This window comes from Balaenoptera ricei, chromosome 7 (genome assembly GCF_028023285.1).
Source record: "Balaenoptera ricei isolate mBalRic1 chromosome 7, mBalRic1.hap2, whole genome shotgun sequence".
NCBI classification, from domain to species: Eukaryota; Metazoa; Chordata; class Mammalia; order Artiodactyla; family Balaenopteridae; genus Balaenoptera; species Balaenoptera ricei.
The window spans coordinates 48,289,448-48,307,871 of record NC_082645.1 but is presented as its reverse complement, the minus strand read 5'-3'; the positions used below and the strand labels follow the sequence as shown (position 1 = coordinate 48,307,871).

Genomic DNA, 18,424 nt, shown 5'->3' with positions numbered 1-18,424 from the left:
TTTCTCAAAAGAAGGACATTTTCTCTTCATCACACTTCCTTTTCTTACTTTTGCTACCGGGAAGCTCATGCTTAAATATTATGCTTGCAGTAACTTGCACAAAGGGTGGTTACATTTGTCTTATCTCCCTTATTTAGATAAGGTTTAAACATTTCTATTTCCACGTTAAGAGTTTTATCAGCATGTGCAAGTTACTACCATTCCTTTTTGGATACAGGGGAGACGAACAATAAATTAAAAGCTCCCAATATTGTAATTTGTATCAATATTGCTAGGACACCAGACCTTAAATGTAGCTTATTAGAGTGTTATTTGAATTATAAGCATATTAGAGGGTCCTCATTTCTGTGTCAACCATAAGAGGGTTAAATTATTGTTATAAAGCACATATTTCCTAATAGTTACTCTTTTAGAAATTAGAGCAAATTCAAGATTATACCTACTCTAATGTCATTTTCACATTGATGCATTTTCCTAAGTAAGAGGGGATGGGGTGGAGGAGAGATGGTACAGCTGGATCTTCAGAGCCCTACACTCCTGATGTATCCTTGGCAAGTTTCATCAGTCAGTACAGTGATTTTAGAACTATCAATACACAAAAACGCTCGAGGCCTGTGGAGGGGAAGGAGTTGGCAAAACCTGCCCATGCCCATGGAAGCACGTGAGGCTTGTGAACATGACTGATCTAGAGTGTTGGGCCAGAGACAAGACTGAAAACTGCTGCTCTGGCGCTGGTGACCAAGGAGCTAGCCTGTAAACTGCCTGCGCAGCCTTCTCGGGGCCTAAAATCGCAGGGCCCCTTACGAAGGAGGGAGGCGGGAGAGAGCTGACAGGAGCTTTCTTTCTTTATGGAGGGAGGAGGGGTTCAAGCAAAGGGCTAGAACTGAAGAGAGTAAAACAATACTCTGTGAACCAAGAGGACCATCCATTCCCCGCACATCTGCCCTGACCCACTCACACCGTGGAGGGATGGTCGATGACAGGCAGATGCTTGGGCTCTGTCCTGGGAATCACCCTGGGTTCTGACTCCTCTTTCACTTGGCTTTGACTTCTGGCCTTGCTGATTGGGCTTCCCTTGCTCCCCCAAGACTTTCATCCTTTCTCTGCTCCTACCCTTTGGGGTGGGACAGCCCACCATAAGCACAGCTTTTCAGGACCTCAGCCTCAGCGGTGACCCATCTAGTCAGGCTCGGACTTGAGGGGGATTTGGACAGTTTAGCATCGGGAAAAGGAAGGACCCTGCTTTGCCTCTGAAGGCTTGTTCTGTCCACCACGACAGACCTTCGTTTCCATAACTATCCCGTGGCTGATGGTCCTGGTGAGAGGGCAGCACACACTGCAGGTGCTTATGAAGTGAACTGAAACTCCACAAGCTGAGCTACTTCTCTGTGGATTCTGACACAACTGGCTGCATCTATGTGAGTGGGTTTAAACCGGGCTCCCTGGACTCTGGGGGTTCCGCTGGGCTCTTAGGGGCAGCCACGCGGGAAGTGGGGAGAGAACTGGAGGCAGGGCTCCAGATCCCATCCCAGTTCACCGGGAGCAGCTCCATCCTTATCTGTTCTCAATACTGGGCTTCACTGTACGTTTCTGTTTGAAAAAAGGGTTTTGTGTCTAAAAGACATTTGAAAAGCACTGTATTAGGGGAAAAGTATCCGAGGACGGATGACCACAGAAGAGACCTTGGGCTCTAAGGATGAAAAACGAGTCTCTGGAGATTGGTTCTGACCCAAATGATAGGTGAGGGGAGAGAAGACAGAAGGAGAGTGGGTTGAGGCACAGAAGCATGGATGATAGCAGCCGCCACGAATAGGGCTTTAATATTTTCTGCCAACGAGGCCAACCTCACCCCACCCAGGGCTCTGAAGGGGCCTGCCCGGGGCCTGAGTCAGCCAGAGGGGCAGCATGTGGTCCAGAGGCCAGTGGTGGGGAAGGGTCATTTCCTAACCTCTCCTGATGACAATTTTATAACATGTGATTCTGAAGGCCACCGGAGCAGTTCTTCTCTCTGTGAAAGCATTTCAAAGTCCTCACTCCACGAAATTCTACACATGGGGGAGAGCTCCATTTTCCAATAAGCTACGTTCTACTTCACAGAATAAATGCATTCCAGTAACGTTAATTTAAGGCAAGGTTTATGGAAAGTAAAGTCTATCATACTGTAGGTTATAGGTATAAAATTAGATACATCTCTACGGAAAATTAAACAGTGCTGAGTCACACACTTCAGGTGAAAACACGACTAAGAAGAGGGGTGGTTCTTACTTAGCACGTTGGATCTTGGAGCTGATGCCTAGAAGTTCTCCAACTGCTGGCAGAGAAGCTTGTTTTTCATGGTTCCTGCCTCCGCTCCTGGCTACTTCTAAGATCTACTCTGGCAAGAGGAGAGTTCCCAGGTTTGCGGATTCGCCTGACTTTCTGTGCTGGAACAAGGATTTTGTCTGGCTCTTTCTTTTCCTTGCCAGGCATTTAGAATGACCAGTGGAGTTATATGTCATTCTACAGTTTACTATTAGCCATTACATCTACAGGGGATTGGACAGCAGAAACGTTTGTAAATCAACATACACAATAGTAACTTGGCCATTTACTATGGTTTTACTCCGTGCCAGGCACTGTGTGCTTTACACATAATACCTTAAAGAGTCAAGATGCACAAAATGAATTCACTTCCCATTTAATTATTTGGTAGGCTTGAAATTCTACATGTTGACTTTTTACAGGATGATGAGCATTTCTTTTTCTAAATTTAATATTAAATTTCATTAGGCAAGTATAATGAGTAAGAAACACTCTATTATCCATTCTGTTATATGTCTGGTTACACATATGCAGGGGACATAATAGGTGCTCAGAAATATATGTTGATGGATCCAATTTAATAGCCTGTATTTGCTTTTAGATTTCCCTTTTATCTTTTGCCTGTCAGATTTAGCACCTAAGTATGTATTCCCTCCCTTTCACACCTTTTCTTAAAACTGAGTGTCCTGAGAGTGTCCCTTAAGGTCTGTAACTACATGGAGAGGGTCAGAACAGTGGTCTGGATCTGTAAGGGAATTTGCCAGCATAGTTTTGCCTGCTTTTCACACGAAGACCAAAACGGATGGTTGCTGAAACTACCACCCTAGCTGTGGGGCTAGGAGAATTACGTTGCTGCTTCATCTCCCAGAACCAGAAGTTAAGTTACACCAAAATGCCTGAATCCCCATCCCTTAGACTGCAAAAAGAAAGGACCAGTGTTGCCCAATTATAAAATGTTAAATTATTTAAAAATACGTAATCCTTCAGTAGACTTGTAGGCCAGCTGACTAGGTTATCTTTCGGTCAACTCAGATGACTCATTAAATCAGTCTGCTATAGAAATTAAAGCTACCTCTCCTGCAACTTCAAAAAATGTTCAAAATTATTCTTGATCAGAAGAAATGAAAGATTCTATTTTTGCTAAGTCTGTGGCATCCACACAAAGGCAGCTTTCTGATCCCGCATTAAGAGTTACATTATCCCTCTAATCCTGTACTTTGCTATGTAACACAAAAAACTACATTTGGTATGGATTTAACTCGCCATTTTGAACATCAAAGCAAGTTCCAAGACTTTGGTTTTTCCTCCCCACTTTCTTTTTCAAAAATAAAGGTTATGGAAAGCCAAAACAACCAGTTCTGATCAACCAACATTGACTGAAGAAGGTTCACTTAAACTTAAAAGTCTTAGCTACGGAATGATTAATTTGGCTTTTCTACTCAAAGTAAAAAGCACCATTCTTAAGACCAACTGATAATACCTGTGTGCACTTGCCTCACTAGAGCAGTAATAAAACAATGTTCTCTCCACTTACTCTGTCTAGGGCTTCATTTAATGGGTCAGGGAGAATGTTCCTAGAACAGTAAGTAACGAATGGAAAATACACCAGCTCCCACATGTAGCGAGACTGATGAGAAATACAGAAATATTAGCATTCTCCATCAGCATGATACACCTCCAGCTCCGACGTCCTAGTGCAAAATTATTTTCAAAAATATTTAGCAGCACTCTCCACTGTCTCTTGGCTCCTTAAAAGAAAGTTAAAAATAAACTATAATTCAGTTTAGGAAACTTGAGGTTTTTATTTAAAGCAATTAGCTATTTGTTGTGAGAACTAAGAATATATATAAACAAACTCATTTTGAAAATATTAGGGCATTTCCTGCATACTACTGTAGAAAACGCTGCTTATTCTCTACCACAGGAGAAAGTACACATAATTATGAGTAACCAGTAACCACAATGAGAAACTGCCATAAGAGATGAAAGTTCATTTTCCCCACAAAGAATGAATAAAGTAATTAAAATACCATTCACATAAATCCTAGGCCACAGAATTTTGAAAGAGTGCACGTTTAAAACTAGCATTATAGCTATTCTTACAACCAAATGATAATTTCATAGTTAAATTAGAAACTGATTTTTACTTGGTTAATTAAAATAATAGCACCATTTGAAAAATGCATTTCTTAAAGGACATTAGAAAACCAACCAAACAACATTCTGAAAATGTTATTTCTCTCGTAGCATAAATACATAACAGCCTATGCAACTGTTTTTCTTTCTTTTTCTGATATGAAAGAAATCTAAACCCATTAATTTTTATATAGTATTCAATTTTTGCTGCTTCCTAATTATCAAAAAAATACCCGAACAAACAACCCCTCCTCCCAAAACTGCACAACACAAGGGTTCATGGGCATTGCAAAAAAGAAAAATAAAACAGCCAAAAAAGTGCTAGTGCACTTCAAATATCACCACTGGACATGCCCCTGCATTTTCTTTCATGAGTTGGCCTCATGCCCAGTGTCTGTTCCTGACATTCTTGTTTCAGACATGCTCTTTCATGAGATGTCCACGAGGCACCCAAGCCTTAGGGGTGCGAAGAGTACTAAATCAGAGAAGAGACAACAAGGTCTTGGCCACATCATTCCCTGCACAGAGCAAGCATCGTGATAAATCACTATCATGCTTCAGCTCTCTGGGGGTCAGAACTGCCTGGTATACATGTTCATCCCCTCCCAGCTATTCTGCATCCATGGGCTGCTTGGAACAGGCTGGTGTCGTGTATACCCACCCTGCAAGCATTCTTGCAGGGGTAGAAATATTAGACTAAAAGTGAAAATATAAAACATCAAGGCTGCAGATTGCATATACGCGTCCAAGCACGTGTGCTTCTCGTAAACCCATAGTCTGTGGATAACAAGGCAGGAATATGGGCCTGTGAACCCAGGGCCCCTGTCTGCTCCCAGCACATGCCTCCATCGTGATTCCCGAGATGGTCTCTGGCTGAAACACCCAGGATCTAGCAACAACACATCTCCATTTCTTCTGTCTGCAGCTGCTCCGAAGCTCTTCCCTAACCCCAGTAGGGTTTTTATAAACCTCTGCGACTTCCAGTTGGGCAGAGTAATGACAAGATGCTATCGCTACTATATCCTGTCACAACACGGTCACCTGCATCCCTGCCCCCTTCTGGCATTAAAGCTCTGTACCTCATGCCTTTTAGACACATGTTACTTATACCCAAGCACAGCCTAGACATGCAGCGTCTAATACAACAGCCACAGGCTGCATGTGGCTATCGAGTACGTGCAATGTGGCTGGTCCAAACTGAGATGTGCTGTAAATGTAAAACACCCACTGGATTATGAAGACCTGGTATGAAAAAAATGAATGTAAAACACCTCATTGTTTTTATATTGCTTACAAGTTGAAGTGATATTTTGGAACTATTGGGTTAAACAAACTACACTATTAAAATAAACACATTTTTCTTTTTCCTTTTTAATGTGGCTACTAGGAAGTTCAGAATGACACGTGCCCTGCATTTACACTTCTACTGGAAAGTGCTGGTAGGGACGTTTTCATGCCAGAGTCTAAGGGGTACAAGTACGTGAGCCCTTTGCCCCCAGGAGGCCTTGCCACAAATAGTTGCAGCACCAGGCCGCTCAGACAAAGCACCCACCAGCAGGAAGAGCAATAAGGCCAGCTCCACAGAAACGCCAAGCGGCAGGTACTGTGTTTCTCACCGGGCAGCTGGTACCGGGTGAGGAGATTTGCCGGGGCTCACAGAGCTGGAAGGAAACAAGTGGATCTGACTCTGGAGCCCACACTCACTCCTGACACCATGCTGCCTCTATCTCCCTGGATGTTTTTCTTAGCAGGCAAACCTCTGCCTTGGTGTGGAACTGGAGACCACTGCATTCGAGCTGGCGTGTGAAGGGCAGAGGCCAGGGAGGATAGGGGCTGCAGATTTGGACCGGCAGCTGGGGAAGGACACACTGCAGGGAGACAGGCATTATTCAAGGAGGGGACAGTGAAGCGGATGGACCAGGAGGGGCGAAGCCTGTGTCCCAGGACAGTAGGCCAGGGAGCATGTGATGAGGACGTGAAGGAGTGCAGAGGGGATGGGAAAGCACAGAGGAAGGGAGAGTGAGTGCTTGTGATGAGAATCTGGAGCCTGATGTGTGCTGAGGGTGACGTCAAAGATGAGTCAGCAGTTCACCTCCTGTGTGAGAATATGGTACAGATAACAGAAATGAGGAAATCAAGGGGGTAGCGGGAAAAAAGTAGTGTGAGAAGTGTCTGCCATTTTTGTGGCTTCAGGTAAATGACTCAAACTTTCCATCAGGACTGGAATGCTGTGAATAAATTACGAAACTGAAACAGAATTGAAATAATGGGAAAGCAGTTATTATGAGAGTGGGACAAAAGTACTGTCTTCAGTTATAGAAATGCCTTTCTCTGGATAAATTCCCAGGAAAACAAGTCCTGGTGGTGGATAATCGTTTCCAGGGTTCCCAAGATGAGACCATCTCAGTAGAGGTTCCTGAAAACGTGTACAGTGACCCGCAGAGCACCTGAACGTGCAGTCCTGGAGCTGGCTTACAGGCCCGGCTCCTGGCTTCCTTCTTCCTGTACCCCTGCTGCCAGGCTAGGCTTTGCTACACTCCTTGCTGGTTGGCACAGCTGGCATCCTAGGTGGTGGGCGGTGAAGCTGCCCCGAGAGCTGGGGTCCTGCAGGGAGGCCTGGCCCGGCCAGCCTGGTGGGCTTGGGAAGGCAAAGTCAGGCCCAGCTGCGGTCATGGTGGTCCGGACCTCGGGTTCCCACCGCAGTGAGTGAGGGCTCAGGTGATCTGAGAGAAGGAAGCTGCCAGGAGGGGGCTGTGTGGAACCGAAGACTTGAGCTAGCCGCAGACGCTGCACACGGTGTGGCCCCAGCCTACGTATTCACTCTGAAGGGGACTTCTCCTGCTGCTTAAATTTGTCCCCAGCCGAAGGACCTGAATGATAGATCTTTATATTTCTAGTCTTTAAAGAACATAAGCCTTTGTTTCTGTGATTTTTCAGGTACAAAGGTGGATCACAGCGTCTTTGAAAAGATCTATCGATTTCTAAAGCCCCATTTACAGAGCCACTTTGCATTTCACCATATTCTTTCTTACCTAGGTAATTTCCCAACTTCAGGGGTAGGCTGAGAGGATTAGTGACATCATGGAGGCATACAGTCCTATGTACCCTGGAAAGGCATTTCCTCTGAAAATCAATCAGTTTAAAATTCAGAACTGCTGACTAAGAATTGCCCGTAAGGCACATAAAGGATGATTCTTTCTGTTAGGGGGCAGTTTGTGAAAGCGAACAGGCCACATGAAGGGAAAGCCCCCTGAGCGAATCGCTCTGATGCAGAGATGGCAGTGGGAGCACTGACCTGGCCACCCTGGGTGCCCTTCAGGTCGTTTCATGCTCCGACAGAGGATTTATTTACACTACCACAGAGATTTCCCCGGGAAGAAGTCCCACAGCTGTAGGTTCCACAGCTGACTTTTATGTGTTCCAGGAATGTGCTTATTCATTTGTAATGGCACTAAGGCTTCCTTCCACCTTGTCATCTGGTCCGAGCAGAAGAAGCTTAGAGACGAAAGTGCCTCCAGTCCTAAGCCACGGGAAATCAGACAGACTCAGAAACTGCAAAGTACCCGAGGGACCTGGGTGGGGTCTCTTGGGCACCTCTTTTTGAGAACTTCATCACGTGCTCTCATCCTTCTCATACTGACGTGCTGTCCAGTTTACTGAGGGAGTGTCATTACGGGGCCTGTCTTGTGCTGAGAGACCCCCACCCTGACCACTGGCTGACCACCTGAATTCTACAGGAATCTCTGAGTCTCCCCACTTGACTGCCTTATCTTGCTCGGCATTCAGAAGCCCGCACACAAAAGAGAATGTCATATTCCACTTCCAAGGTCAAATCTTTTCATACTCAAGACTGTAAATCTTGAAATACTCACAAGACTAAAATCACAGTTCACGTGTTTTCTAAGCAACCTGAAGCTTTAGGATTATACCTGATGATTAGTTTGATGCGGCTGTGCTAGGGACCAAGTTCAAAAATATTTATATACCTGGGTGAAATTCAGAGAGTAACTGAGATAGTATGGGATTTTTTTTTCCTTTTCCCTTTTTGGTGGTAATTTGAGAGAATAAGGGAAATGACATGTGAAAATGGGCATCTGCACCCTCCCCCAGATTTTGGGGATGGGCCAGGGTGGGCAGAGGCAGGGAAGGAAGAGCTCCAGCCTGCATGTCAGAAACCCAACCTCTGGACGCAATCTCTCTGTATCCCAGTTTCTCATCTTGTACTACAGGGGGCAGAATAGAAGATTTCTTTAGAGGTCTTTCCAGATCAAAGTTCTGTGACTCCGAATTGAGAGTTGTTGCATTTATTAAACTATTTTTGTTTTGTTACCAATGAAACTTTTGTCATTTTATTTCTCATTACTAATTTTTAAGGTTTGAAATGTTCAGTAAATAGGAGAGTGCACGTTCCTCTTGCTATTATTTTATAAAGAGGGTCAAGTGGTAAGGATCTTACTGACTTGGGCTCGGGATTGGGAGGCGATGTTGCTGGATTTCTGAAAACTACCCATGAGACTCCTGACAGCTCTAGGGGCCCACAGAAAGCAGGACAGAAAGTAATAGGCCAACTCCTCTCTGTACCAGGGAATAAACGACTGTTTTGAAGGCACATTAGTTAGGCCAAGGGGACATGTTTAGTCATCATTTCATTCTGTAATGGCACATAATCATCCAAAAGGCTGAATGCATGTCCATTAGGCTCTGGCTCTTTATAGGATGTCCTCTTCTTTGCTAAACTTGAGCCTGGCCCATGTACCCTTCCTTGGTGCACAACTATCATTTTCTTATTAATTTACTGTCTAATTAGAAATATGGAGCTAATGATCAGGAAGGGAATATGCCTAATTTCACTTTCTTCATAGCGTCTGGAATCCGTTGCTGGCATCCAAACATTTTAAAATAAACAGTGTGGAAATATTTTACTTAGCCATATGGATGAATAATCATCTCTTGCTAAATTGGAAGGAATGTGAATATAGCAGTCATTTAAACAAAGTCCATTATTATTCAAAGGCTACTTTTTGGTACTTAACACCAGTGTTAATGGGGTAAGAGAAGCATGATAATTTTGGGACATCTGGTGCATTAAAAGGTAGGCCTCCAGATTCTATGCAATATCAATTATATATATTTTATCAATTTATATAGTTTTAAAAAATGATGCTTTCAGGATGCTCAATAACTTGAAACTCATATATCCTAGCTTAGAAACATATTTAATTATCTTGAACAAATGAGTTCAACATATCTCTTCTAGTGACAAGATGTTCCCACTTTCCACCCATAGTTTGTGGCCTAGCAGACATGAATTTTATAACCCAGCTGGGGAACAACGATACTTCATCCAGCTTTCAGGTTTAAGCACAATAAAGGTAAAAAGTACCTTTGTAATAAAAACCTCAGCCTAAGCACCTACACATATCAGCAATTACTGGAAGAAAAGCTCATTAGGTTCCAACCTGGAACATCTTCAACACAATGAAGAAAACACAAGAATCATGTCACATACTAGAGAACTATTTTAATTAACAATGACAGCCACAGTGTCCTGGGAAAATACACTGGGCCAAAAGTATTTTTCCTTTCTCCCCCTGCAAATTAAGATGTGGCCAAAAATGCAGGCCCTGGGCAGTTATTACATTTAAAGCAAAGGCAAGACATCTTTTTAAAAGAATAGCTAAAACTTCTGCATTGAAGTGCGTTAAAAATGCCAAACTGAAACAAAGGGAACTGGAAGAAAAGGCTTTGAATTAATAACGAGGTTGAATTACTTAATATTAAGGACAATAGAATACCTAGTTTCAAGGTGATAGTAATTTCTTCAAATAACACAATATTTTGAACACAGTGGTTCATTGTGCTTTAACATTTCATGACCCTAAGTTGACTATAGTTTACAGTGAAGAACTCTTAGGCCATAGCTACAAAGGCCAAGCATCGTGCAAGGTTGGCCAGGGCCAGAGTATTTTGTGGAGACACTGGAAGAACATTAAATTTGGAAGGGTATCTTCTAGGAGGTGGGCAGCTGATAGAGAATGGTGGGTGATGCAGTCACATAGCACCCTGCTACCCATGTTTGGAGCAGACATGTTTTAATGAAAATGGTTCAGACGGGGACATGCTTTCCTGGTTAGGAAAGGTCTGGAAGGCTGGATTTGGGGTTAACTGGTCTTCTCTTGTAGGGCTACTCTTAGGCAAAATGAGGTCCTGAGGGGTTATCTTCCTTGCCTCTCAAGTCATACTTAATGTCTTCTTGTTGCTTTCTGGACAACAAGCTCCCTATCCCTGTGGGTTAGGGATATGAGCTCCCTATCCCTGTGGGTTCAAGCACATGGTGGGCAGCTACTTTGTGTGGAAGCCATACAGGGGCTCCATGCGTTGGACGGCTGATTGGACAAAATGAATTTGGAGGTCCCCTCCAACCTTGTGATTCTGTGATTTAGAGACAGCTTATGAGTATTTGACTTCAGGGATAGTTAATGAAAGAGCTCAAGGTTCTCTTGATTTTGTCATTCTTTAAAATACATCAGGGATTAGTTGCTCTTAAAACATTACTGATCATCAGTTAAAGCTGGTACCACTAAATTCTGGAACTGAGAAATGTGAATAAATAATTTTTCTTGTCTCCATAAATCTGAACCTACAAATACATGTATACATGTAATACACACACAACCCCAAGCAACTATGCTCGATTTATATTATGACTTGGTAGTTTCATATTAGGTAGATAGTGTTTATATACAAATCAAACTTGGGCTGACATTTAGCATTTTGAAACTGGAAACTCACTTCTGAAGTCCTCTGGTCCAACTCCTTTATATATTGTCATTTCAGTGAATTGTTTATACACACTACTGCCATTCCAAAGCAAAGACTACTTTTGAAGAAAACATTTCATAAGCAATCCGTCCACGTATCAGTATAAACTGTTACAGGTAAAAGTACAGAGTTATAAAACATTCTTAATATTCCCTAACCTATAAGTATGGCCAAAAAATACTTCTAAAAAAAGCCTAAAAGCTACTGGCAGCTGTTTCCAAAAAAGAAATATCAGAGGTTGTTGCTAGTTTTATATTGGAACTGATACAATCTATTAGGGAAATAGCTTTTTGAATTATGAAAACTCATATCCTCTTTCAAGGTCAAGGTCCAAGTCTTAAAACTTTTGTGTTCTCAGCAACTTAGTACTGTTCCCAAACAGAAATGAGGATATATGTAGTAAAACATCTAAATTAGCACTCACATCCAGAGTACGCACCAGGTAAATTAGTACATAAAAGCCCTTAATAGTAAAGTCTGGCTCTACTTCAAATAAATTTGATTTATTCTAAACTGAAAAAAAAAAAATCACCCAACTTTCATGTACTTTACTTCTTGTTTATCACTACATCATACAAATTCCTTGAGCTCAGTTCATGAAAGACACTGTTAGAGTTTCTCCCAAGGATAAAACCTCAGAAATAAAAATGCAGCCAAGACTTCTTCCTCCCGTGGGAAATTATGACAGAAAAAGAGAAAAAAGCTGCACATCAAGGATGTAAGGACCAAGTCATGATAAATCTGCCTAGTTACTCAAAAGAGAACCAAATCTAGTAGAAGCTGTGCTTCCAAGGTCAGGTCGACCCTGGATCACTGCCGATCCCTCGGGGAGCCCGCACACATCATTCTGCAGTCTTGCTGGCTGCACAGGTGTGTTACTGGGAGAAATTACTTGAACGTTCACAGAAGAGTTCAAAATGATGGGAAAGAAACATCAAACGAGGAAAGAAAGCACTCATACACTGCAAATAACACTGTCTTCCTAACAGGGAGCTTAGGACAAATTTTTGGGTGTAATCACAGTGACTGTGCTAACTTCTAGAATGGATATGTCTGTAATTTTTTTTTTCTTAATTCTATTTAGCTTCTTCTAATTTTCATTTCATACACACAATACATAGTATGTAAATGTAAATAATTTATTTTTTGGTGTGAGAGGGTTTGATGCTTCAAAAGCATTTTATAAAGAGGGAGCTAAACTGATTTACTAATAAATCAATATGTAATTGAGATGTGTTAAAGCATTAATATTCAAATTACATTAGGGCAGGCAGTCCATTCTGGAGTTTAAGATTATATATAAAGTGCATTCTACTTTTAGTACGTAATTTTCATACCTTATTCGAAGTACAGGGTACTTATTTTGAACATTAATATCTTGTGAGAAAGTTGATTCCCCTTAACTAAATATTAGATTCAAGATGGTTTGCTACATTCCTAAGTGTTACTGAATAACAGCTGACAGAACCTAAAGCTCTGATTTCATAGTGGAAGCTAGTGGAGAATGGGATTCACTTGGAAAAAATGTTGTTAAAACATTTTAAATTAACTATTTCAAGCATGAAAAACAGCATAGCAAATATAAAACAAACACCCAGATGTCCACCACCCCTAGCTCTGTTAAATAGAGTTGACTTTTGAACAATATGGGTTTGAACTGCACAGGTCCACTTATATGTAGATTTTTTTCAATAGTAAAAACTGCAGTATTGCACAATTGGTGGCTGGTTAAATCCAAAGATGTGGAATCGTGGATACGGAGGAACTACATATACAGAGGGCTGACCATAAGTTATATGCAGATTTTAGACTGCACAGAGGGTCAGGGCCCCCAACCCCCAGGTCGTTCAAGGATCAACTGTATTAACATTTTGTCTTCTTTGTTTCAGATTTCTCTTTCCTTTTAAAGAAGTGGAGCCGGATTATACTCCTCAATGCCTTTTTCTCTACCCGCACCCTGTAGAGGTAACCACTACCTTGAATCTGTCTTTTATCATTCTAATGAAAAATTTTACCTTTACTGCATGTGCCTATATCAAAAAATAAATACAGCCTCAACCTGCATATTTTAAAACTTATACCATAGTGTCATGCTGTATCATTCTAACAATGCTTCTAGAGATTTATCTATGTTGCTACAGATAGCTCTAATGCACTTATTTTAGCCCTTCTATGTGGTTTCACTGTGTGAATGTACTGCCATTTATTTAACCGTTTTCCTACCAATAAATACTCAGTATTTCCCCCTAATACTCTGTTATAAACAGTGCTGTCATTAATCGCCCTCCTGCAGAATTGTTCTTTCAGCTTGACCTCAAGACAAAGCATCACTCAGTTCCTCTGGGACTCTCACTCCCCACGTTGGACCATCGTGGCCTGGCCATGAAATATTTCTCATTGTTTCCTCTTCTCCACTGCCCACCCCTTCTTTCTACCACTGATACAGTTCAAGCTATTATCTCTAGACTACTGACCTCCTCATAGGCCTCCCAGGTGCCAGGCTCATCTACTTCAAATCAATCCCCCACCCCTACTGCCTGCTGGAAGAATGCATATAAAAGCCCAAACTAGCCACGCCATGCCCTGTAATCACTCCCACTGCATGTGGGACACAAGTTCCCCAAACCAGGCCTGTGTTTCTCTCTGGTCTTGTCTCCTTTCAGCATCCCCCCTCCTGCTGGCAGCTCCGCCCCTATAACCCATGCTGTCTCCGAGCCTCTGCTTGCGACTGGAAATATTTCCCCTGTATACCCAGCCAATGCCTCCTCAACCTTTAGGCCAGCTTTGGTTTCACACTGACCAGAGAACTTCCCTACCCATCTGCCATGCTCCCAATGCAACCTCAACGGAGTCCAGCACTTGCACGTTTCACTGACATTCACAGAAAATCACTTGTGTTCCTCTGGAATCGAAGTGCTACTTGAGGGCAGGGACTGAGTTTTATTCATCTTTACATCTCCAGTACCTAGAGAAGCATCTGAGATACTAAGAGGCTTTCAGACACAGGCTGAACTGAAGTGGAAGGTAGCTAACCCATTAAGTACAGTCTATTTTCATAATGAAGGAGAGCCAGTCTATTTAAAACAAGTAATTACTATAGAATATGTAATGAAAAATGACGTATTCAGCCCTCTGTGACAAGACATCTGTTAGCTGATACTTATGCACTAACAAGTACAATAAATGATACTAGTCGAGATGACTGCAGCACTGCAAGTACCTTCTGAATCATTAGATTAACTTACACACAGCCTTTGTCACAGTTGTGAGCACTGTATTGTCACCTCCAACCTAGAACCTCCAAGTCCTTCACGATGCCACCATACATGGGCAGAATCTAGATGGTTTTCAACATCTCCTCCAAGACATGATCACATTCTTTACCCACCTGTGACCAGCTCCCTTACTTCTGCATCAATAGATTTTCTCAACAGTCGCAACAAGGCAGGTATCCCACCAACATTCTTCATCGCGATTTTATTTTCATCTGTAGACTTGCCAAAAACAAGGTTTCGGAGGGCACCACAAGCATTCTTCTGAACTTCCAAAACTCTGTGGTCCAAAAGGTCAACCAGATGCTTGACTCCCCCTAACCTACACACCTAGAATGAAAAATATTAGGTACCGGGCCTAAGTGACATGTGGTCAATCAGAGATCAAACAAAAGTCTGTTATGGAAAGATCACGGAAAACATACAACTCCAGATCATTATAAATGATTATTTTTTATTCTAAAAAAATACACGTTCTATAAATTTTAAGGACACTCTCTAAGATGAAGCTCTTTTCACGGGTTCATGGCTTAAAGAAGGGAAGGAAGACTTAGGTGGATTAACGGCCACATGCAGGTAGCATGGTCATACGCCAACCCTCCGAACGTACACAGGGATTATGCTGTCACTTCCAAGTGAAATGCACACATACACAAGCACAACAAAGCTGTATGCAGGGTCGATGACAACACAGGAAGAGATTTTTGACTGAAGTCATTTGCTTTCTAGAATTGTTTCTCTAGGTGACTCTCCCTAAAATTTCTTCCATATGTCACTTCATTAATATCTTATGTGAATATTTTTGGGCTTTATTTACTGCATTTACCTTTAGTCTGTAACGGTGTGTTGTTCTAAATTTTAAGGGGTGAAAAACACTGAAGTTCTGTATGACATTGCAGGAGGAAAAAAGGTCTAAAATGTTAAATCTAGCCAATATCAATGACTCACTATGTTTCTGTAAAAGCCCCAAAAGCTTAAAATCTGAAATAAAATATTCATATATGTTCAGTATTAGTAATGGTTATAAATCCTTTACTTAATTGTGTGTTGGCACTGATTCTGACAAGAATCTCTTAAAATACATGAGTTCACAAGTACATACTATGATTTGTATCTAATAGATTTATAGAAAATACTTTAAAAATGCAGGTTAAATTGATTTTGTTTCATGTTTTATAAATAAGCTAATGAGTGGACACATGATTTGAAAATGCTAAATATACTTCAAGAAATAATCTCATCCCAGATTTTCCCAAGAAATATTGAAATGCATAGCTGACAAGTAAAAGTAACTGGTATCAGAACATCCCTTGAAAAGGGCCTCTAGATTGCATCTGGTCATTTCTTAAGCACACAAGCATGCAGCTGCTAAACGGAAAGGCACTGCTCGGCCCTCCCCCATTCCCCACCCCGCCAACTCCGGCATCCCAGGCACTGGTCCTGTACCTCCATCTTCACTTTGTTGTCGCCAAAGCACAGGTGTTGCAGGTAGGCTGCTGCGTTTGCCTGAACTGACGGGAACTGGTGCTGCAGCATGTGAATGACTTCAGGCAACTCGGGATCACGCCAGGCAAACTCCCTGCATGAGAAAAACGTGGCTTCAGAAAGGAAGGCCCATGTTCTACCGATACACTGAACAAAACATTTGTCAGAGAAGAGAGCTCAGCGGAGACAATGGGAAGTTACAAAAATCCTAAAAGAAATATATATATATATGTATGTATGTAAATAATTTTTATGCACTGATGAACATATCACAGATGCTTATGATCTTAAAGAAATCATGATGCACAGACGCAGAGAAAGATTGAGGGTAACAAAGAGGTTCTTAATATGGGTAACTTTTCCATTCTTGTTTTCCTCCTCCTGATTCTAATTTTACGCCTTTCTACCTATGTAAGAAATTTGCAGGTGTGAGGCTCAGGTAAACAAGTGCACTTCAGCTAGGTGAGAAGTCACGCCTGAGGAGGGAGGAGGAAGAGCCAGTGGAAATACTGTGTGCCTGATGATTTTTAAGAAATTTAATATATATGGTTGCTCTTGATTATAAGAAACAGAAAACATGATAAAAAATGTTTTTGCAGTAACCCTATATCCAGAGAAAACAACTGTTGACATTTCCCACTGGTCTTTTTTTCAACATATGCAGGCAAGTGTGCACATGTGTGTGTACAGAATTTTTTTCAAAGAATTGGATTATTACTAAATAGCACATACTATTCCATGCCAGGCACTATTCTAGGCATTTTATGTATATTAGTTCATCTATCCTTAAATTGACCTTGTAGATTTGGAGGTTGAAGCAGAAGGGCTAAGTGACTTGCCTAGTGTCATCCAGCTAGTCAACAACAGAGCAACATTTGAACCCAGGCATCTGCCTTCAGAGTCTGTGCCCTCACCCCCGTGCTATCCCACTTCTTGTACAATAAGTATACAATCATATTAAATATACATACATACTTTTATACTATGTTTTTTTCAGGTAACATCACATTGTCAGATTTTCTGATGTAACTTGATTGGCTCACTGTTTGGAATCCTTGTTAAATGTGATTTTATGCTTATGTTACATAAAGACCAGCTTCTTACAAATGGTTCACAAAGCAACAAATCTGCAAACTTTGATAACAGGATGGAGTAAACTGTTAATCAAAAATGAATTAATCCTGAAGAAACTAAAAAAAAAATCTTTAGGGGCTTCCCTGGTGGTGCAGTGGTTAAGAATCTGCCTGCCAACGCAGGGGACATGGGTTCCATCCCTGGTCCGGGAAGATCCCACATGCCGCGGAGCAACTAAGCCCGCGAGCCACAACTACTGAAGCCCGCGCACCTAGAGCCCGTGCTCTGCAACAAGAGAAGCCATCGCAATGAGAAGCCTGCACACTGCAATGAAGAGTAGCCCCCGCTCGCCACAGCTAGAGAAAGCCCGCGTGCAGCAACGAAGACCCAACGCAGCCAAAAATAAATAAATAAAATAAATTTATTAAAAGAAAAAAATCTTTAAATTAATGACCCAGTGATACTTCTATGGCCCAGTTTTTAAAGGTCCACAGCCTCTCTGGGAAGGCTCCAGTATGAATTGGTTCATCCACTACAGAGGGTCAGGTCATTCCATACCTGCACACACACATTCATATCACACATTAGTGCATTCTTACTATGCTACAGGTGCCAGAACAGGTGCTGGAGATACAAACATTGAATAAGACATGATTTTATGTATAGGGGCTTGTATGCCAAACTAAAAAAGTTTAGTCTTAATAGCAATAACATGAATTATTACTTACTGAGCTTATCTGTGTCAGGTATTCTGTCAAGAGCTTTATAGATATTATCTCACTTACCTTGACTGTTGCCCCATGAGGTAGGCACTATCAAATAACATCAGATATAGATAGACGAGGAACCCGGGAATAGTAATTAAGAGGTGGAGGTTAGTGGCCTAATACGTTATCACCACGCACAAGGAACAGAAAGCTGGTGGAGGTCTTAAAGCAGAAGAGTGAGAGAATGCAACAAGGTCACATTTATAAGGAAGATAACTCTGGTGGCTAAGTAGAGAATATACTAGAATCAAAAAAGACTGGTGGCAAGGAGACTATCCACTATCCCCACATTTGCTCAAAATAGGACCATCCTTGATTTTTCTCTTTCCCTTATCTTTCTCATCCAATCTATCAGCAAACTCTGTTGACTATCTCCAAAATATTTAATATAAACCAAATCCATCCACTCTTTCTATCTTGGCTGGACCCTCTACACGCCACTTACATGTTCTCTCTGCTTCAAATATCACCCCCTCCCCCATCTATTCTTTGCACGGCAACCAGATGATCTACTGAAAACTGAAATCAAGGGTGAGATGGAGATTTCCGGCTTGGGGAACAGACTGG

The 18,424-nt window shown here is 41.9% G+C and overlaps 1 protein-coding gene across 1 annotated transcript in view; it reads right to left on the bottom strand.

Annotated features, from left to right (window-relative positions):
* PKP4 (plakophilin 4) overlaps positions 1 to 18,424 on the bottom strand; it is a 246,543-nt gene that overhangs the window by 23,947 nt on the left and 204,172 nt on the right. The window contains exons 10-11 of the mRNA XM_059927920.1: positions 15,978 to 16,106; positions 14,648 to 14,861 (exon numbers count right to left, since the gene is read on the bottom strand). Coding sequence (XP_059783903.1) covers positions 14,648 to 14,861; positions 15,978 to 16,106 — 343 coding nt within the window. The remainder of the gene's footprint in view (positions 1 to 14,647; positions 14,862 to 15,977; positions 16,107 to 18,424) is intronic.